Source organism: Trichomycterus rosablanca, unplaced genomic scaffold (genome assembly GCF_030014385.1).
Source record: "Trichomycterus rosablanca isolate fTriRos1 unplaced genomic scaffold, fTriRos1.hap1 scaffold_241, whole genome shotgun sequence".
Classification (NCBI taxonomy): Eukaryota; Metazoa; Chordata; class Actinopteri; order Siluriformes; family Trichomycteridae; genus Trichomycterus; species Trichomycterus rosablanca.
Genome location: NW_026947069.1, coordinates 1 through 22,500, shown reverse-complemented (window position 1 = coordinate 22,500; position 22,500 = coordinate 1). Strand labels below are relative to the sequence as shown.

Sequence of the window (22,500 nt, the reverse complement as noted above, 5' to 3'; positions counted from 1 at the left end):
ATAATAATATACAGACCTATCGAGATGTGCTACCTATAGTTTATAATAAGATACAGAGCTATCGAGATGTGCTACCTGTAGTTTATAATAATACACAGACCTATCGAGATGTGCTACCACTAATTATAATAATATATAGAGCTATCGAGATGTGCTACCTATAGTTTATAATAATACACAGACCTATCGAGATGTGCTACCTATAGTTTATAATAATATACAGAGCTATCGAGATGTGCTACCACTAATTATAATAATATATAGAGCTATCGAGATGTGCTACCTGTAGTTTATAATAATACACAGACCTATCGAGATGTGCTACCTATAGTTTATAATAATATACAGAGCTATCGAGATGTGCTACCTATAGTTTATAATAATATACAGACCTATCGAGATGTGCTACCACTAATTATAATAATATACAGACCTATCGAGATGTGCTACCTATAGTTTATAATAATATACAGAGCTATCGAGATGTGCTACCTATAGTTTATAATAATATACAGACCTATCGAGATGTGCTACCACTAATTATAATAATATACAGATCTATCGAGATGTGCTACCTATAGTTTATAATAATATACAGAGCTATCGAGATGTGCTACCTATAGTTTATAATAATATACAGACCTATCGAGATGTGCTACCACTAATTATAATAATATACAGACCTATCGAGATGTGCTACCTATAGTTTATAATAAGATACAGAGCTATCGAGATGTGCTACCTGTAGTTTATAATAATACACAGACCTATCGAGATGTGCTACCACTAATTATAATAATATATAGAGCTATCGAGATGTGCTACCTATAGTTTATAATAATACACAGACCTATCGAGATGTGCTACCTATAGTTTATAATAATATACAGAGCTATCGAGATGTGCTACCACTAATTATAATAATATATAGAGCTATCGAGATGTGCTACCTGTAGTTTATAATAATACACAGACCTATCGAGATGTGCTACCTGTAGTTTATAATAATACACAGACCTATCGAGATGTGCTACCTATAGTTTATAATAATATACAGAGCTATCGAGATGTGCTACCACTAATTATAATAATATATAGAGCTATCGAGATGTGCTACCTATAGTTTATAATAATACACAGACCTATCGAGATGTGCTACCACTAATTATAATAATATATAGAGCTATCGAGATGTGCTACCTATAGTTTATAATAATACACAGACCTATCGAGATGTGCTACCTATAGTTTATAATAATATACAGAGCTATCGAGATGTGCTACCACTAATTATAATAATATATAGAGCTATCGAGATGTGCTACCTGTAGTTTATAATAATACACAGACCTATCGAGATGTGCTACCTATAGTTTATAATAATATACAGAGCTATCGAGATGTGCTACCACTAATTATAATAATATACAGATCTATCGAGATGTGCTACCTATAGTTTATAATAATATATAGAGCTATCGAGATGTGCTACCTATAGTTTATAATAAGATGCAGACCTATCGAGATGTGCTACCTATAGTTTATAATAATATACAGAGCTATCGAGATGTGCTACCTATAGTTTATAATAATATACAGAGCTATCGAGATGTGCTACCTATAGTTTATAATAATATATAGAGCTATCGAGATGTGCTACCTATAGTTTATAATAAGATGCAGACCTATCGAGATGTGCTACCTATAGTTTATAATAATATACAGAGCTATCGAGATGTGCTACCTATAGTTTATAATAATATGTAGAGCTATCAAGATGTGCTACCACTAATTATAATGATATACAGATCTATCGAGATGTGCTACCTATAGTTTATAATAATATATAGAGCTATCAAGATGTGCTACCACTAATTATAATGATATATAGACCTATCGAGATGTGCTACCTATAGTTTATAATAATATATAGAGCTATCAAGATGTGCTACCACTAATTATAATGATATACAGACCTATCGAGATGTGCTACCTATAGTTTATAATAATATGTAGACCTATCGAGATGTGCTACCACTAATTATAATAATATACAGATCTATCGAGATGTGCTACCACTAATTATAATAATATACAGATCTATCGAGATGTGCTACCTATAGTTTATAATAATATATAGAGCTATCAAGATGTGCTACCTATAGTTTATAATAATATATAGAGCTATCAAGATGTGCTACCTATAGTTTATAATAATATATAGAGCTATCAAGATGTGCTACCTATAGTTTATAATAATATACAGATCTATCGAGATGTGCTACCTATAGTTTATAATAATATATAGAGCTATCAAGATGTGCTACCTATAGTTTATAATAATATATAGAGCTATCAAGATGTGCTACCTATAGTTTATAATAATATATAGAGCTATCAAGATGTGCTACCTATAGTTTATAATAATATACAGATCTATCGAGATGTGCTACCTATAGTTTATAATAATATACAGATCTATCGAGATGTGCTACCTATAGTTTATAATAATATACAGATCTATCGAGATGTGCTACCTATAGTTTATAATAATATACAGATCTATCGAGATGTGCTACCTATAGTTTATAATAATATATAGAGCTATCAAGATGTGCTACCACTAATTATAATGATATACAGATCTATAGAGATGTGCTACCTATAGTTTATAATAATATACAGAGCTATCGAGATGTGCTACCTATAGTTTATAATAATATATAGAGCTATCGAGATGTGCTACCTATAGTTTATAATAATATACAGAGCTATCGAGATGTGCTACCTATAGTTTATAATAATATACAGATCTATCGAGATGTGCTACCTATAGTTTATAATAATATACAGAGCTATCGAGATGTGCTACCACTAATTATAATAATATACAGAGCTATCGAGATGTGCTACCACTAATTATAATAATATACAGATCTATCGAGATGTGCTACCTATAGTTTATAATAATATACAGATCTATCGAGATGTGCTACCTATAGTTTATAATAATATACAGAGCTATCGAGATGTGCTACCTATAGTTTATAATAATATATAGAGCTATCGAGATGTGCTACCACTAATTATAATAATATACAGATCTATCGAGATGTGCTACCTATAGTTTATAATAATATACAGAGCTATCGAGATGTGCTACCTATAGTTTATAATAATATACAGAGCTATCGAGATGTGCTACCTATAGTTTATAATAATATACAGATCTATCGAGATGTGCTACCTATAGTTTATAATAATATATAGAGCTATCGAGATGTGCTACCACTAATTATAATGATATACAGATCTATCGAGATGTGCTACCTATAGTTTATAATAATATACAGAGCTATCGAGATGTGCTACCTATAGTTTATAATAATATACAGAGCTATCGAGATGTGCTACCTATAGTTTATAATAATATACAGAGCTATCGAGATGTGCTACCTATAGTTTATAATAATATACAGAGCTATCGAGATGTGCTACCTATAGTTTATAATAATATACAGAGCTATCGAGATGTGCTACCTATAGTTTATAATAATATATAGAGCTATCGAGATGTGCTACCACTAATTATAATAAGATACAGATCTATCGAGATGTGCTACCTATAGTTTATAATAATATACAGAGCTATCGAGATGTGCTACCTATAGTTTATAATAATATACAGATCTATCGAGATGTGCTACCTATAGTTTATAATAATATACAGAGCTATCGAGATGTGCTACCTATAGTTTATAATAATATACAGAGCTATCGAGATGTGCTACCTATAGTTTATAATAATATATAGAGCTATCAAGATGTGCTACCACTAATTATAATAATATACAGATCTATCGAGATGTGCTACCTATAGTTTATAATAATTTACAGAGCTATCAAGATGTGCTACCACTAATTATAATGATATACAGACCTATCGAGATGTGCTACCTATAGTTTATAATAATTTACAGAGCTATCAAGATGTGCTACCACTAATTATAATGATATACAGACCTATCGAGATGTGCTACCACTAATTATAATAATATACAGATCTATCGAGATGTGCTACCTATAGTTTATAATAATATACAGAGCTATCGAGATGTGCTACCTATAGTTTATAATAATATATAGAGCTATCGAGATGTGCTACCACTAATTATAATAATATATAGACCTATCGAGATGTGCTACCTATAGTTTATAATAATATATAGAGCTATCAAGATGTGCTACCACTAATTATAATGATATACAGACCTATCGAGATGTGCTACCACTAATTATAATGATATACAGATCTATCGAGATGTGCTATCTATAGTTTATAATAATATACAGAGCTATCGAGATGTGCTACCTATAGTTTATAATAATATACAGAGCTATCAAGATGTGCTACCTATAGTTTGTAATAAGATAAACATAATTTTAATAAAAATAGATCAATAAAACTTAAATATTTACTACAGGAATACATTTCGATAGGGTAGGACAAATCGACAGAACACCGGATTATGGTTGTAATACCAGTGATTTGTTCAGTCCAGTTTTTACAAAGTGTTTTAGCAACCAAAATATAAAAACCACGTAAACAGAGCTAAAATAACGTAAATGTTTTTCTACAAAATGATTACATTAATACATGAAAAAACTAGATTTTGCTAGATCGGATCAAATGAATCGGTTCATCAGTACTGAATCATGTGTGATGCTAACGGAAGCAGCTAGCAGTTTGTGTGTTTACATGATAAGGGAGTTAAAGCTCCTCAAATCCTCACGGCGCTATTTTTATAAACTCTAGTTTATTATTAATTAAAATGTAAGAAATAAATGAATATTTTACTTACAGATGATTCACTTCAGTACAAACACACCAGCTGCTGCAGCTTCTCCTTGTCTATGTTTGGGTTGAGCTGGTGGATCTACAACGTTCAGGTTCATTATCACCACCTACTGGACTGCAGTGTGAGAACTGATATCAGTACTGATGGAGAAGATCATGATGTTAGCTGAGCTGGATTTATTCTGATCTAAACTGGTGATGCTGGTTGACCAGCTAAACCATAAATATGGTCAAACAATTATTCATCCTGGTCGATGGTTTGACTGTATGACACACTAGAATGACTACAGTTACGCTTTTTTGCGCAAGGGACTCTAGCCTCTCGATCCCCTGCTCCTCTGTTGTGAGCCACTTAGTACCTATTATCATGGTAATGACCCACAGCCTGTCTACACACAAACACCTCACACACATCATCCCCCTCTGCCCTAATTTTACAGACAGGCCTGAGTTACAGGTCTGTGAGAGCCAGAGATCTTGTTTGTTTGTGGGTGACCAAATACTTATTTTCCACCATAATTTACAAATACAGTCTTTAAAAATTCCTACAATGTGATTTCCTGGATTTTTTTTTTCTCATTTTGTCTCTCATAGTTGAAGTATACCTATGATGAAAATTACAGACCTCTCTCATCTTTCTAAGTAGGAGAACTTGCACAATCAGTGGCTGACTAAATACTTTTTGACCCCACTGTATATGGCCAAGGGGATACCAGGGACATCATGTGCAGTGTAGATATTTATTTATACACACACCTTCATGGCTCAAACAATGTGTGCATTGCTGTTCTGTTTAATACATGGTACTGGAATGCACCATACAGCAATTGATTTCACAACATACAGAGGTAGAAGTTCCTGCTGGTAATGTCCTGCTAACAGATAACAGACTGATATATCAGATGTCTTGTAATGCTGATGTATTCGCAAATCAGAGCTGTTTTGAGCTTATATTAGGTGGCATACAAACATGTGTAAACAGGTATGGCACTTCTGTGTAATACATATGCAGCAGGCCAAATATTGTTAAAAAAATAAATTTTTGGACTAAACTCATTAAAGATTTGTAATATTTAAATCTGTGAATAAAATGCATGAGTGCAAAAAAGTGATAATGCCAACTGGTCTGGTTTACCATTGATGCAGGGGTGCATATTGGGACTTTAGAGACAATAGAGTGCAGAAATAGACGGTGTGTGCTGTGTGTGACTGTTAAGCTGCTAAAATTTGGTATCAAGCAAGAACAGAAAAATTCTACTTGGAAAAAATGCACTAATTAGTGTCCTTGGTTTCTCAATTTCATATAGAAATTATTAAAGAAATTCTGTAGTTAGTCCGAGATCTCTAACAAGTGTGACAGGAAATTTTATACTTTATTAGTTATTTGCTTTTTTAGTTTATTGCTTTCTTAGATCAATAGACCTCTGAAGTCATTCTGTAGTCCTCGTTATGCCCATATTTGGAGACCTGGGTCTAAGCGCGATTTCCAATGGGAAAAATTAACAGGGTTTTCAAAAAATCAACTCTAACGCATCCTGTGCTAAATAAACATGTTCAGAACCCATTACGTTTTGTCCTGTGTACATTTTTCTCCTGTACATCACAAGTTCAAGTTCACAAATTCAAAGTTCAGAGTTTGGTCAGACCATAACAAGGCTTAGTTTCCCACCACCTTTGTGGCACATGTAATCTAACCATACTGAGACTTTCCTGCCTGTAGTGGAATTACTTAGGAAAAGGTAACTCACAGGTTTGCTGGGATAAACGTTGGGGGTGGGTTGAATAGTGTGTTATCTGCTAGCATTTGCATGACAAAAGAGGACTGATAGCGCTCTAATGGTTGTGTAGAAGAAGGGGTTTGTCCTCAGAATCTCAGATTTTCAGTCAAGCTAGTGTTAACATTACAGATTGATGTGGGTTCACTATTTTGCAATGATGTAGGATCACTATTTGGCAAGTGACACTCCGGTTGCCCTTTCTATTCATGCTTTATAACAGCTTATTAATGACTTATAAGGCATTTACAACCTTTTTAATAACCCTTAATAAACAGTTTATTAACCCTTTATAAACCCTTTATAAACCCTTTATAAAGGTAGCCTTATTTTAAAGTGGAACCCAACATACTAATACACTACCTGGCCAAAAAAAAAGCTCACACCCTCTAATATTTTGTTGTAGCGCCTTTAGCTTTGATTATGACACACATTCTCTGTGGCATCGTTTCCACGAGCTTCTGCAATGTCACAACATTTATTTCTGTCCAGAGTTGCATTAATTTTCCCCCCAAGATCTTGTATTGATGATGGGAGATTTGGACCACTGCACAAAGTCTTCTCCAGCACATCCCAAAGATTCTCAATGGGGTTCAGGTCTGGACTCTGTGGTGGCCGATCCATGTGTGAGAATGATGTCTCATGCTCCCTGAACCTCTCTCTCACAATCTGAGCCCGATGAATCCTGGCATCGTCATCTTGCAATACGCCCGTGCCATCAGGGATGAAAAAATCCATTGATGGAATAACCTGGTGGTTCAGTATATTCAGGTAGTCAGCTGACCTCATTCTTTGGGCACATAACGTTGCTGAACCTAGACCCTGACCGACTGCAGTGACCCCAGATCATAGCACTGCCCCCACAGGCTTGTACGGTAGGCACTAGGCATGATGGGTGCATCACTTCAGCCGCCTCTCTTCTTACCCTGATGCTCCCATCGCTCTGGAACAAGGTAAATCTGGACTCATCAGACCACATGACCTTCTTCCACTGCTCCAGAGTCCAATCTTTATGCTCCCTAGCAAATTGAAGCCGTTTTTGCCGGTTAGCCTCACTGATGAGTGGTTTTCTTAAGGCTACACAGCTGTTTAGTCCCAATCCCTCGAGTTCCCTTCGCACTGTGCATGTGCTCTTACTGTCACTATTACACATCCCTGAGTTCTACTGGAGTTTTTCTACCATCTGATTTCACCAAACGTTTAAGTGATTGCCGATCACAATCATTCGAGATTTTTTTTCGACCACATTTCTTCCACTTTCTGCCCCCCCAACCGTCCTTCCACTTTTTAATAATGCGTTCGACAGTTCTTAACCTGATTTTAGTAGTTTCAGCTTCTCCTAAGATGTTTTCTCTGCTTGATGCGGGAAAATAATTTGACCCTTCTGAAACAGATGAACATCTTTTCCACGATTACAGGACGTGTCTTTCCACATGGTTGTTTAACAAATGAGAAGATCAGAATCACTTTACTTCGCCAGGTATGTTACACACACGAGGAATTTGCTTTGGTGATACACACAATAGTCCACATAGTAGTACAAACAATACACATAATAGTACAGATAATAACACATGTATGACATGTAACATAGAACATATTTAACAGACCCGACAGCACACGGACTGTTAACCAGTATTTACCAACATTTACCCAAGAGAACAACGGTGGTTAAAAAGTGTTACAGCTCTGGGGAAAAAGCTGTTAGCGTGTCTGGATGTGTTTGTTTTTATTGTCCGGATGGACAATTAAAATTTTATTGTCCTGAGTCTTCTGCCGGATGGAAGAGTTTGAAAAAGGTGATGTCCATGATGAGAGGGGTCTGCTGTAATTTTGCCGGCACGCTTCAGCACTCTGCTGTTGTAAATGTCCTGAAGCGTTGGCAGACTACATCCAATGATCCTCTCCGCTGTCCTGATTATACGCTGGAGTTTGGCTCATTCATGTGATGTTGAGGAACCAAACCAGATGGTGATGGACGATGTGAGGATGGACTCTATTATTGCTGTGTAGAACTGGATCAGCAGACTCTGTGGCAGGTTGAATTTCTTCAGCCGTCTCAGGAAGAACATTCTCTGCTGAGCCCTCTTGGCGATGGAGAGTGTGTTCTTTTCCCACTTTAGGTCCCTGGATAAGGTGGTGCCCAGGAACTTAAGTGACTCCACCACTAAGATCATTTTTTTGTGTTTCATGCCTTTGACATGGCGTCTGCAATCTGAAAATGTAGGGGCATAGGGGGGAGACTATGATAGGCTACTGTATGAGTAGGTAATATTCCTGCATGTTGTTAAAATATATTCTAAATTACATTATACATCATATATATAGACACACATCAACATGCACCCCACATTAAAAAAAAAAAAACAAAAAAAAAAATTTGATATTTAAAACATCTTTAAAATAGGCCTGGAGCAACCACTTCCACAGCACAAGATTTATTAATATTTTTCAAGTTTATATGTTTGTCTTGTTATGCTTTGGCAACACTGTACTAATGGCCATGCTAATAAAGCAACATTGAATTGAATTTAAGCCTGGCAGGTAAGATTATAATAAATAACATGAGTCAAACACATTTGTGTGTGTGGGACTGTGTTCGTTACCTGTTGCCCCTTGGTGACTGATGTCGATGTCAGTCTTGCACACGGTGCAGAACGCGTGATGAGGCAGCCTGGACACGTTGAGGCAAGGCCATCTCTCCCGATAGCTGTCAAGAAATCTTTGTGGTTTCCGACCCTTTTTTTTACAGGCGGTTCTGCCATGTCACGCAAGCCTACAGTTTAGTAATTTTTAGAATACGGGAAAACGTGACGGTTACCATTGCAACACATATTGAATAGATGAACCTTGTAACCTTGGCGAGTGGTTAACACAGTGGCGGTTCTGGGTGGGGGTTCTGGTTTATTTTGATGACCCCTGTTCTAGACCATGTGAGGTGGGGGGGGCAGCGGGGGCCAGTGTCCCTGTGACAACCAGCTTGGCCCCCCTACTGCCCCCCTAATTGCGAACTTGCAAACACAGCGACAAAGCTGCACACTAAAGTAACCCACATTTTATTAAGTAATTGGCCCCTCTAACATAGCCTCTGACCCCTGTCTGCCCCCCCCAACCTCACATGGTCTAGAACAGGGGTCATCAAACTACGGCCCGATGCTTTTATTTGACCGGCCCCTTTAACGACAGCAGCAATACATGTTGTCTGGCCACTGTTCATCTTTGAACTTACAGTATTATAACGGGGGAAAAATAACAGTGAAAACAAAAATTGGCCACCCGGAGTCTCAGTAGATTATGCGGCACTGTGTTGCAAAGCAGTTAAGTGGGATTTCATTATGAAAATCCTCGTATCCTGTGTTAATTTCATTAAAACTACAGGCAGTTTCAGGAATCCTTGTCTGAACTGAAGATGTGCTTTACTAAGATCCGCTGGCTGAGTCGGGCGAGTTTTGAAATGTTTTAACGACCTGCTCCTGGAGATCAACGCATTTATGCATCCAAAATCAAAACTCAAGCACATTGTTTAATTTTTATGCTTCTCTTTCCATTGCTCCCCTATCTCAATAAAACATGCACTCAAAGTAACTACCGTTTTCGGGAGCATCTACATCTGTGAGCAGACTTTTTCGAAGTTGAAACACCTTAAATCTCCAACCAGATCCAAACTCACTGATCAACATTTATTAGCTATTATGACTGGCAGTAACAGATATGGAACCTGACGCTTACTGTCTCATCAGGCAAAAGCAGGCTCACAGTTCACACTGATTTTTTTAAGGAAACACTGTATGAGGTAGGATAATGGAAATGATTAAAATAAATAACATTTCTGCATTATTATTATGAACTACAATTATACAAAGCACAAACAATACATCTAGTATACATAGTGAATAGCTTTTTGGGTGTTTTTACAATTTCACCTGCGGAACACTGAAGAACAGTAATCTGGCCCTTTGGTTAAAAAGTTTGAGGACCCCTGGTCTAGAACCTCCACTGGGTTAACAACACTGTCGGGTTAATATTGGACTAACTCAACGTCTTAATTTTAACAACAACCTATTTTACATTATTGGTAAAACCTCATAAACCGTTGTAGCGTCTTTCTCAATAATTTTTCGGGTTGTTATGGCTACTACGCTGTGCACAACTCCACAGAAAAGTGCTTAACTTTAGTGATTTACACATAGACTAAATTCTAGACATCTGTCAGGTATCTTTATATTACCTTTATTTATATACATCAATCTATCCTATATGACTGGTCCTCACTTAAATACTTCCATTTCAATTTAAATTCATACAGCATTTTCAGACATACGTCTTCATCATCATATAATCGCTTTGGCTTCTTCCTCAGCCTCTTTCCACCCTCAATTTCCTGTCCAAGGAAATATGCTTCTTCTGCCACTATTAAATTTGCTTTATCATCTGGGGAAAAACATTTAAAATGATATGTTTAATTCAGTGCAGTTCAGAACTATAACAGCACGTTAAACTAATTACAGTGGTGCCTTGAAACACGACATCAATTGGTTCTGGGAGAGACGTTGAGTATTTTTTCACATAAAGAAAATTATTTTAGGCTAATATAAAATAATGGGGTTGTTTTTGACACTTATACACTGACAATAACACTAGTATAATGTTAAAACACTGACATACAATTTAAAACATGTAAAACGTAAAAAAAAAACATGTAAACAAATTGGCTAAAACAAGTAAAAAAAAAAGCTAAAACATGTAAAAATATGCTAAGACCTGGGTTATTTTAAACTTTCTGAAATGGTCACTCATTATAAATAAAATTTCAGGGATATTATTGGCATTCCTGTGTATTATTATAAGAGTTCATGACTTACCATCGAACTTCAAAGGCTTAGCAGGGCACCTGCCTAACAAACATCTTTTTCCCAATCCTCACTTTCCAGTTTACCACAACCATTTGGCCATCAATGGGATCATCTGTGGTAAGGTTTTTGTGTCCTTCAAATAATTGGGACTCATTTACACTGGTGGCAGGAATATCATCTTCAAAAAAATACACTAGAGCATACTTTGGCAAACCCATGTCGGAGGATAAAATAACTGAAGACTGTAACACTCAATTTGTATTTCGCGCGCAAAAACTGAGGTAAAATCTGTGTGGAGGCAGAGACGATGGATTGAGTTAACGGTCTCAAGTCCAGTGCGCATGCGCGGACCAGGTGCAAACAAAAATCTGAGGAGACCGTAGGTAAAAATTGAAATGGCGTTTGAAGAAGAGGGGTGTGCACAGAATACGCGTAATACAAGGCGCTATATATCTGAATGATAATGTGCCTATTCCACGCACTACAAAACGAAGATATACCGATAGTCATTCTATTTCGCCCATGGATGCAACAAACTCTGCTGAAGTTGCGGCAAGTGATGACCGCGACATTGGAACGGTTTCGCATGAGGAAAAAGAATTTGGCTCGCACAGTCCCATTTTCATGCACGAGGAAGATATTGAAAATGTTGAAGAAGACGATCGGCATGCAATGGATGGGAGACCACATGAGCTGGTCACAGAGTTCATAGATCCTGAACGTGAAAAGGTAAGCTTGAAATTGTTCTGTTTAGTTACACACTGTAAGTCTTAACACTTCATTTAATTAGATATAATGAGTGTGCCTAACTCAGTTTATCAACTTGTTATTAACACTCGTTTTAAATAAATTATCTGTAATTTGTGGTTGAAAACGTTTTCTTACTCAATATTCTTAATTTAAATTCAGTTAAAAAAACACGTTTCTGTATTAACCTAATTTGGACATGCGCACTTCGGACATCTATCTGTCACTAAACGGCAGTTGGAACATTTCTGGACAAGTCGCTGCACGTCGCTTATATAATTGTGGGGATTACCGTGATACTTGTTGAACACTGATTTGGTAAGTAAATTTTATTATTATTTTATCGTAAACTGGTGCACCGTTGTGTTCGTGTAGTCAGCGTCAGGTTTATGTGCTTTGTAGTTGTGAAGAAAGTTAGCGTACAGTTACATCACGGTGAATGGTTATGTTTAGCACCCAGGTACTTTTATTAGAAACGCCTTATCTGCTGGCCTAAACACTGTCAGAATGACTTATGTTTTAATATATGTTTCCATGAAGATTTATAAATTAATTCCAAATAGTCTGTTTTCTTTCTTTCATAGATGTTCTATTGGTTGCGTGTATATTTATACTAGAGCTATTATCCAATCAGATTTCAGTCGTCAGGTGTTGCCAGGGTCAAAGAAATCTGCCTTAAGGCTTCAAAATCAGTAGCGCGACGCCTCGAGCCTAAAATAAACGGCAATGAAATTGATACAGTAACCAATCAGATTTTGAGTTGGCGTTGCTAAAGGGGTTGCTAAGCGCCTGGCTATGTCCAGGCGCTCAATTACGCTGGCGTTTTAAGTCCTCTGATTGGATGGTTAATGCCAAGTTCACACTACACGACTTTCTGATCTGGGTTTCATACTACAGTACATCATCTATCACTGACTGGAATCACAGTCTCCCAAACTACGTTTTTTTTTTTTTTTTACAAAAACACGTGAGAAGTGACGAGGGGTTTAATGATACCACGTCCAAAAAAGCACATCAACATGTAGCGAGCGTTCAAAGTTTGTGCGCTGATGCTGCGTAATATCAAAGAGGAAAAATAAATGAATCTGAGTGGATTTGGCAACCCGACCAGCATGGATTGCTTTATAGGTTATATATACTATATACTTATATACCTATATACTTCTGGTTTGATGACTATTCATGGTAAATGAACATATGTTTCTTTGCAGGGTACGGTGAGAGATAATATGTTAGCATCTGTTACAGTGGGTGTGCTGACCATTCTGAGTGAAGATAATCCTGAGCTTGGCTTGATCATCAATATTGCTGTAATGTTTTATTCATTCATTTAATAATAAATGTAATATAGCTACATCAACCTTATGAGTGTTCTCAGTTGTGTTGATGCACTTTACGTAACAATAAACAAGTTGATTTAGGTGTTGCACACTCACAATAAATACAATAAAGTATTTTACACTCAAAATTAATTAAGTTGTTTAAGTATTGCTTACTTACAATAAATAAGTTAATTTAAGTATTTTACACTTAATAAAGTTGTTTAAGTATTGCTTACTTACAATAAATAAGTTATTTTTACTGTTTATCTTAAGTTTACTGTACTTGAGCTTACTTAATTTTTCTAAGGCAACGAGTTTGCATATTTTTTTAAGTAAAGCCAACTTATTACATTTTACAGTGCACGGTATTTAAATTAGGTTCAGGTTCTTCATAAGTTTTAAAATGTAATAACCTTACTGAAACTTACTATAAATAATGTTAATCTAAAAATACCAAACGTGAATTTTAAATTGAGATTTTAAATGAAGCTTTAAAAAGCTAAGTACCGCTTCAAACTACCCATTACCACTGCTTTACAAGGCTATGCTAGCTATTCAAAGCATCATGTTTTCTTAAGTATTGTCTGGTTTTTCTCAATTTTTTGTTTAATACAGATGTCTGGTTCTGATGATGACGATGCAGATCTGCGTGAAGGCCAAACTGCTCATGATGATGCCCAAGTTAGTATCACACTACATTGTTTTTCATTATTATTGAGCAATATAAGAGAGTTTTGTTAATTTAAAAAGGAAGATTGGAAGTTATTCTTAAGCATTTTTAAAACTAAAGTGACCACACACATGAGCTAAAACAAGCAGCACGAAAACTAGAAAGCTGCACTGGAAGTGTATAAGATGGCATGAAAAGTTGCTCTAATCGAGTATAAACATGAACTCATAAAAGCTAAATCTTTATATTATTCTTCCTAAATAGAACTTAATTTTGTGTTTGTATGATTTGTGTAAATTCTATTTATTTAAAGTATCCTCCAGGCCACCCAAGGAGGACGGGGCCCTGCTGAGTCTGGTTCCTCTCAAGGTTTCTTCCTGTTTTTAAGGGAGTTTTTCCTGCCACAGTCGCCCTCGGCTTGCTCAATAGGGTTTTTTTGTCTGTTGGTCCTGGATTCTGTAAAGTTGCTTTGAGACAATGTCTATTGTAAAAAGCGCTATATAAATAAATTTGACTTCCCTTAAGTACACATTTTTATTTTTGTTTCAATACAGATGTCTGATTCTGATGAAGACCTTGCAGACCAAATTGCACATAATGATGCACAGGTTAGTATCACACTACCTTGATTTTCATTATTATTTAACAATAATAATGTAATGTTAATTTGAAAAAGAGAGAGAAAAAGCCCTTAAAAACCTTTATAAACATCATTACAAGAAAACATTTTCTCAATTACACTAAGTTTTTATTTCTTTTTTATTTATTTATAATAGATATCTGATACCGATGAAGACCTTGCAGAACCATTTGAAGGCGGTCATGAAAGTGGTCACGATGCTGCTCAGGTTAGTAATGCACCACCTTCTCATAGTCCTCCATTTCATAAGTAGTTACTACCTCAAAATACATATTCCTTGAATATACCCGTATTTACATTTACATTTTCAGCATTTAGCAGACGCTCTTATCCAGAGCGACTTACAGAAGTGCTTCCATAGTGAACATTTCATTTCTCAAGTTTAGGTAAACAACAGTCGAAGAACTCAAATCTGCTAAAACCTGTTAGAAAAACTTGTTTTTATTTTTATTATTTTTTTTTTTTGGAAATGGAAAAGAATGGAACAAAATGTTAGTAAATAAGTACAAGTCAGCTTAAGTGTTTAGTAAAAAGGTGATGAAGGTTTTTAATCGTTTTTTAAAGACAGCAAGAGACTCAGATATTCGGACAGACAGAGGAAGTTCATTCCACCACTTCGGCGCTAGAACAGAGAACAGCCTTGATGCTTGTCTTCCTTTAGTCCTGGATGGGGGCTCAAGTCGAGCGAGACTGGTGGCTCGGAGGTTGCGTGGTACAGAGCGGGGTTTGATTAGGCCACGAAGGTAGCTTGGGGCTGGTCCATTTTTGGCTTTGTAGGCGAGCATCAGTGTTTTAAACTGAATGCGTGCAGCTACAGGAAGCCAGTGAAGAGAACGTAGCAGTGGGGTGATGATGTGGCAGTGTTTGGGTTGGTTAAAAACCAGACGTGCATCTGCATTTTGAATGAGCTGTAAGCGTTTAATCGTGGACATGGGAGCTCCAGCCAGAAGGGAGTTGCAGTAGTCCAACCGTGAGATTACCAGTGATTGCACTAGAATCTGGGTAGCTTCCCTGGAGAGAAATGACAGAATCTTCCTGATGTTGTACAGGAGGAACCGACACGCTCTCGTCATGTTGGCTATATAAGGAGAGAAGGTCAGCTGGTTATCAAGGACAACACCAAGACTTCTTACCTTATCAGATGGTCTGATCTGGGAGTCATCCAGAGAAATGACTAGGTCCTGGGTTGGAGACTGATCTCCAGGAATGAGCAACATCTCGGTCTTGCTGGGATTAAGTTTTAGATGATGTTTAGATGAAATTTACCTTAAAATTAAACACAAAACAAATGATATTCATACCCTTCTAAAAACAGCTGTATGTTTTTTTTGTAGGATTTCTTGCCCATTTTTGAAGGAACAAATTTGACCAGGGCACAGGCAGTCTGTCTTATCACCGCTTTTACTTAAGGCACAAGTTGGCTGGAACTGCTCTGCAGGATTTATTGACACTAATTGATCTTTTGATACCAGGAATTCTTCCATCAACAAAATTCCTGTTTGAGAAAAAGCAGGGTCTAGTATCACAGTTTAAATATGTTTTCTGCTGCATGTCTTGCATTGCCAGAATTCCAGAAAACACTGGGACATGTAAAGAATGTCAGCGACCATTCTCACAAAAGGAGTGCCTAGACAAAGGTAACTTCTGCATTTATCAGAGATGAAGAGAAGGCAAGACGAGATGTTGTGACTCGTGTCACAAATTCTGATTTTTATTTAGAACACTTGAACAATGGAAGAATAACACCACAGGATTTCACTTTGATTTTTAACATAGATGGTGTTCCTTTGTTTAAATCAAGCAAACTGTCCATGACTCCAATTCAGTGTGCCGTCACAGAGGCAAAAAGTATGAGAAAGCATGTTTTCCTTCTTGGTATGTGGCTTGGTTCTGAAAAGCCCAACATAACAGCATTAACTGAGCCTTTTGTAAATGAGTGTTCCAGTCTAAGTGGAGAGGGTTTGACTTGGAGAAATAGTGAGGGTGTGATCAGTACTTCAAAATTTCACCCCTTGGTGTGCACAGCTGATGCAGTTGCACGACCTGTTCTTCGGAACTGCACACAATTTAATGGAAAGTTTGGGTGTGATTGGTGCAAGCATCCTGGAGAGTATGTGCCAAAAGGTGATGGGCATGTGAGATGTTACGCTTTTCAGCCCAGGGTGCAGATTAGGAACAACAGCAACCACATAGAGGAGGCACTAACTGCCAGTCAAACACAGACTGTTGTTAATGGTGTGAAAGTTCCCTCTGTGTTAGGTCTTATGCCTACTTGTGACATTGTCAGGTCATTTGTTCCTGATTATATGCATTCTGTGTTGCTGGGAGTGACACGGTATATTGTCAATCTTTGGTTTGATTCAGCAAATCACAGTATGCCCTGGTACATTGGCCGGGACATTCCAAGAATTGATAAGCGTCTTCTTTCTATCAAAAGTCCACTGGAAATATCCAGACCAGCTAGGTCACTGATGGAACGAAGGTTCTGGAAGGCTTCAGAATGGCAAAGTTTTTTGTTGTATTATTCATTACCTGTTCTGTCTGGCATACTGCCACTGAGGTTTCTGAAGCACTTCTTTCTCCTGAGCTACAGCATTAATACCCTAGTTCAGGAGAAGATAGACAGAAATGTGCTTCCACTGATAGATGTAGCCCTTAACAAATTTGTCATATACATGGAGGAACTGTATGGTAAAGAAAACTGTACATCCAATGTCCATCAACTGACACATCTGGTATCTTCAGTTAAAGATTTTGGCCCTCTTACTGGTGTTTCTGCCTTTGTGTTTGAGTCCAATAATGGTCAGCTGAAAAACATGATTTGTGGCACCAGATATGTTGCATCACAAGTTGTTAATAAATTTCTTCTTATGAAAAATCCTCCAACCATGGCCAGTAACAGTAACTTGGAAATGGCAGGTGAACATGTCAGAAATTATTTTGATAATCTTCTTTCATCCAAACAGCAAAATCTCTTGTCACGTTATGTGTGGGGTGGTGTTGCTCTTGGCAGAGGGAAAAGAAGACATCTGTCTGTAACACAGAGGCTAGCCTTAGAGGAGCTTCTGGGGCAAGAATTTGTTGCTGAAAGTCTGTGCTGTTGCTGTGTTTTATAAAAAAAAAAAAGATTGTTAATGGTCTGGTTCTGCAGACATCTGAATACTGCTCAAAGTTTAAGAGTGACAATTCTATTGTGCATACCAAAGAAGGCAGTTATGGAAAAGTGACAGATCTTGTCATAATGGATGCATGCCATTGTGGTATGCAAGGTGGGTGTCAATGTGATCAAGTAAGTGAAGGGACTGTCATTGCCAAATTGTACACCATCAATTCAGACAAAGTTTTCACTGATCCAGAGACTGGCATAAAACAGTCGAGATTTGTATTGTCAGTTACGCTATCAAATCGTACAGTGGCATTTCGATTGTCTAGTATAGATGCCAAGGGAATAGTGATTACTGTTGGACACTCCATGTACATTTCTTCTTTAATTAGAAATGAGGAAATTAATTAGATTTTGATTCTTTAGACACCAATGTTACAACCCCAATTCCAATTAAGTTGGGACGTTTTGTAAAACATGAATAAAAACAGAATACGATGATTTGCAAATCCTTTTCAACCCATATTCAATTGAATACACTACAAAGACAAGTTATTTAATGTTCAAACGGATAAACTTTATTGTTTTTTGCAAATATTCACTCATTTTGAATTTGATGCCTGCAACACGTTCCAAAGAAGTTGGGACGGGGCAAGTTTACCACTGTGTTACATCACCTTTCCTTTTAACAACACTCAGTAAGCGTTTGGGAACTGAGGACACTAATTGTTGAAGCTTTGTAGGTGGAATTCTTTCTCATTCTTGCTTGATGTACAACTTCAGTTGCTCAACAGTCCGGGGTCTCCGTTGTCGTATTTTGCGCTGTTTCCAATGAACCTGTTCACCTGTGGAATGTTCCAAACAGGTGATTTTTGAGCATTCCTCAACTTTCCCAGTCTTTTGTTGCCTCTGTCCCAACGTCTTTGGAACGTTTTGCAGGCATTTTGTAATTAACTTGCATACACTTACATCCCTCACTCACATACTTTCAATAAATAAAAATAAATAAATACATAAATATTTCATACATTTATATTATTTTGTCTTTCATATTTGTTTCTTGTCATTTATTGTAAACTTCACTGTAAACATTAAACATCATAGGTGACTGGTGAGGTGAGTTAAATTGTAAACTTAATACACAAGAGGCCTAAAACTATCAAAACTCAATTTCACAGTTCAACAAAATCATGTTTACAGTTAAACTGTAAACTTCACAGTCCATATTATTAAACACTGGGAAAGGTTACCATGAACTTCATAGTAACATGAGAGTTCACAGTTGTATTCATGGTCGAACTGTAAAGGTGACAGTAGAACTATGAACTATTAAGGTTCAACTGTAAACTTAACAGTTTTACTGTAAACTTCACAGTCAATATTAAACACTGAAAAGGTTAGAATGAACTTTATAGTAACATGAGAGTTCACAGTTGTATTCATGGTCAAACTGTAACAATGACAGTAGAACTGTGAACTATTATGGTGTAACTGTAAACAACAGTTTTACTGTAAAACTTCACAGTACATTTTTTCCTGGGTTGCCAAGCCCGGTTTTTGTCCCTATTCACTTCCATTCCTTTTTTGACAGTTTGAGATATCAACGCCATTCCAACTTTATATGGTACAGCTTATTAATGACACCCCGACCTGGATAAAGCATTGGGACATGGGCACTTGCTCACCCGCTGCACTGCAATCACACTCGCATTCTCTGCAGGAAATGCACATCTCTAGTTATTTTTATTATTTATTTATTTTATTCTAATGTATTCATTTATTTATTTTATCTATTATAGGGGGGGGGGGGTGCTGTTGAAGTAGGTCCAACTGGGAATTAGGGAGGGGTTTTGTGATGTGACAACTTATAATAATTTTGTAAAAATATGTAAACGCTACACTGTGGTTGTTTAATTTGTGTCCTGTCTTTGTCACATGTACTGCAAAACCTTAATTAAAAGAATGTTCAAAAAACATTACGACAACACAAAATGCTTTCTTAGCAGTTCAACTGGTGCAGTAAAAGTTGTGTGTAATAAAGTTCATTACTGAGTGAAGATGTTCAGCATTTATTAGCTCATCTTGTACTTAGTTTTTGTTGCTTGTCGCTTGTCAGTTCTGTTCTAATTATTTGTTCCTTATTCCATGTTTTTTGTAGCTATAGATAAAATCTGTGTGATCTATAGTTCCCATACTGGGATTATATTCAACAGTGTAAGATAAATCATGGAGGCAAAACCTTAGATGATGTTCCTCATAGAGGCTTAACATATTATTCACTACAAAAAGTTTTGTATACTGGCTCATATAGAATGTCAATAAAATCCTAATAAATAAATTTAAGATAAATGTCTGAGATACAGAACAATGGATCTATCGAGATCTGCTTCCTATAGTTCATAATAATATAAATGTATTGAGATGTTCTATCACTATTTATAATAAGAGATATACCGATCCACATGCACCAACCCTTATGCAAATTAGGCGATGGCATCATTTAGCGATTTTTAGGACAGCCAATAGCAACTTTCCTTACTGAGGAGTTGGCAACACTGGCTCAGTAATCTAGTTCAAGGCCGACTTTCCACACATAACTTGTGTGTGTGTGTGTGTGTATGGGTGTGTGTGTGTGTGTGTGTGTGTGTGTGTGTGTGTGTGTGTGTGTTTGTGTTTGTGTGTGTGTGTGTGTGTGTGTGTGTGTGTATCAGTCTTTGGAATTCTGAAACCTTCAAATGTCTCTTCTACCCTGCTAATTAAATACACTCTAAGCCCAAATAAGTTCAATCTACTTAAAAAATTTGAGGAAACCGGTTGCTTTTAAAAAGTTATGTAATGTATAATAAAAACTTGAGTTAGCATAACTTAAAACATTAAGTTATTACACCTAAAAGGCAAGTTGATTAAACTTTATTTTTTTTGTTATACCAACTGCTATTCCCAATAATTCTACTTATTATCTTGAGCTCAATGGAAAAATATTAATTTCTTCTTAGTTTTCATGTTAATTACATTTTAAATATCAATATTACAAATGTTTATAGAAAAACAGACAGAATAATAAAGTTATTTTTCTTTATTTCAGTTCAGAAGTATTTACTTAAAATTCAACATGACAAGAAAACATCTTAAAACTGTACAAACTGTATATAAAGTTCTGATGAAACACAAACAGCTCCTCACAGTAACCATGATCCTGAACTCAGTTCCACACAGTGAGCTGATTTCATAACGTTTGGCTGCAGCTCTCTAAAACAAAACAAAGAACCAAAGAAACAGAAATATTAATATCAACATTAATACCGTTCATTTAAGGATTAAAATAAAGCAGGCCAGCACACTCTTTGCTTCATATGAAGGCTAGAATGCTAGCTTGTAGCCTAAACACGGCAAATAAAGCAGCGCTGTTTGATTATTTATTTAGTGTCAACATTAAGATCATTTATTTTTAACCAAATTGTTAATTAAAGTAAAACACTTACCAACATTAGACAGAAGATAAAAAAGCCCCATCAGACTGGTGTACATGCTACTCAAAAATAGCATCATGAGGAAGAAAAAAAGGTTCCACTTCACAAAAGACATTTGAGGAAGACAAGTTTACTTTTACAAAAAGCCTTAAATGAAAAGTAAAAAGTAATTAGCAACAACAGGTTACAAAAGTTAAAACAAATGGCTGCCCAAACACATGAAAATCATTTTTGCCTGATTCACCAACAGCAAGCTAAAAAAAGGCGACTTACATGTAAATGTTGAACGTTTTTCTGCTTAATTACCTTAAATTTACTTTTTTAAGTTAATCTGATAGAAAAGTAATTTATAAAGTCCGGGCTTACAGCGTAAGAAAGCAAAAACTTACGAGTTAAATGCAAATAACTAATAAAATATAACATTTCCAGTCACACTCCTTGGTTAGAAGTCTTGTTTAGTCTTGTACCTGTTCAGAATAGTTTAGTCATGTTGTGTGTGTTTAGATTAACATTAGCATTTAGCTTAGGTCGTGTGTTAGTTGTCTATTGTTTGAAATAAATGTTAGAAACATCTGTGTGTGTGTGTCTCCGCCCGTCTCTCGTCATATATAGTCCAGTGGTTTACAGTAGGTGGAGTTCAGGAGAAACAGAAAATTTTACTACATTTACATTTCAGCAGACACCTTTATCTAGGGCCCAACAGCAGCAACCTAGCAGTGGTGGGGCTTGAACCAGCAACCTTTGGATAACTAGTCATGTGTCTTAACCACTAGGCTACGGCTTGAACTACACAACTCAATCAGAGGTGAGTAAATTTATATCACATTTTATTTTATAAAACTGTAGCTGTTAAGCTTTTACTTTAAATGTACTTTACAAACACAAACACATTATTGTATTATATACATTATACATTATATAACCATGATGCACTTGAGGAATAAAGGAAAAACGTTTATCTAGTTTATGTATCACATATATTTTTTTTTATTTTCTTTATTCTAATAAAATAAAGGTATATGTTTTATATATTTAGATATAATTGTATACATATATAAGTAT

General features: G+C 36.1%; 1 protein-coding gene and 2 long non-coding RNA genes across 5 annotated transcripts in view; 1 reads left to right on the top strand and 2 right to left on the bottom strand.

The window, feature by feature from the left end:
• Positions 1-4,950, bottom strand: part of LOC134307061 (uncharacterized) — a 28,063-nt gene extending 23,113 nt beyond the window's left edge. The window contains exon 1 of the long non-coding RNA XR_010009650.1: positions 4,863-4,950. This is a non-coding gene — a long non-coding RNA (uncharacterized LOC134307061). The remainder of the gene's footprint in view (positions 1-4,862) is intronic.
• A 5,897-nt stretch (positions 4,951-10,847) lies between these two features.
• On the bottom strand, positions 10,848-11,741 carry LOC134307060 (uncharacterized). The gene is made up of 2 exons (XR_010009647.1): positions 11,496-11,741; positions 10,848-11,064 (listed from the first exon to the last, which is right to left on the bottom strand). It is a non-coding gene; the product is annotated as an uncharacterized LOC134307060 (long non-coding RNA).
• Positions 11,742-11,913: 172 nt separating this feature from the next.
• Positions 11,914-22,237, top strand: LOC134307063 (uncharacterized). Of its 3 annotated transcripts, none has more exons than XM_062990425.1 (6): positions 11,914-12,215; positions 13,445-13,543; positions 14,171-14,236; positions 14,780-14,833; positions 15,002-15,073; positions 22,132-22,237. In XM_062990425.1, the coding sequence occupies exons 1-6, from the start codon at positions 12,009-12,011 to the stop codon at positions 22,150-22,152; spliced, it is 519 nt and encodes a 172-aa protein (XP_062846495.1). In that variant the 5' UTR covers positions 11,914-12,008; the 3' UTR covers positions 22,153-22,237. The 3 variants fall into 3 exon arrangements, with proteins under 3 accessions (XP_062846495.1, XP_062846494.1, XP_062846493.1); XM_062990424.1 differs by having other exon boundaries at positions 22,115-22,237; XM_062990423.1 differs by lacking the exon at positions 22,132-22,237 and adding an exon at positions 15,915-16,283.
• Positions 22,238-22,500: the final 263 nt, after the last annotated feature.

Excerpts from the sequence above, each read along its gene's own strand:
- LOC134307063 (XM_062990423.1), top strand. The coding sequence starts at position 12,009 with ATGGATGCAACAAACTCTGCTGAAGTTGCGGCAAGTGATGACCGCGAC. Across the intron at positions 14,237-14,779 it reads CTGCTCATGATGATGCCCAA|ATGTCTGATTCTGATGAAGA; the intron begins GTTAGTATCACA and ends GTTTCAATACAG. Across the intron at positions 14,834-15,001 it reads TTGCACATAATGATGCACAG|ATATCTGATACCGATGAAGA; the intron begins GTTAGTATCACA and ends TATTTATAATAG.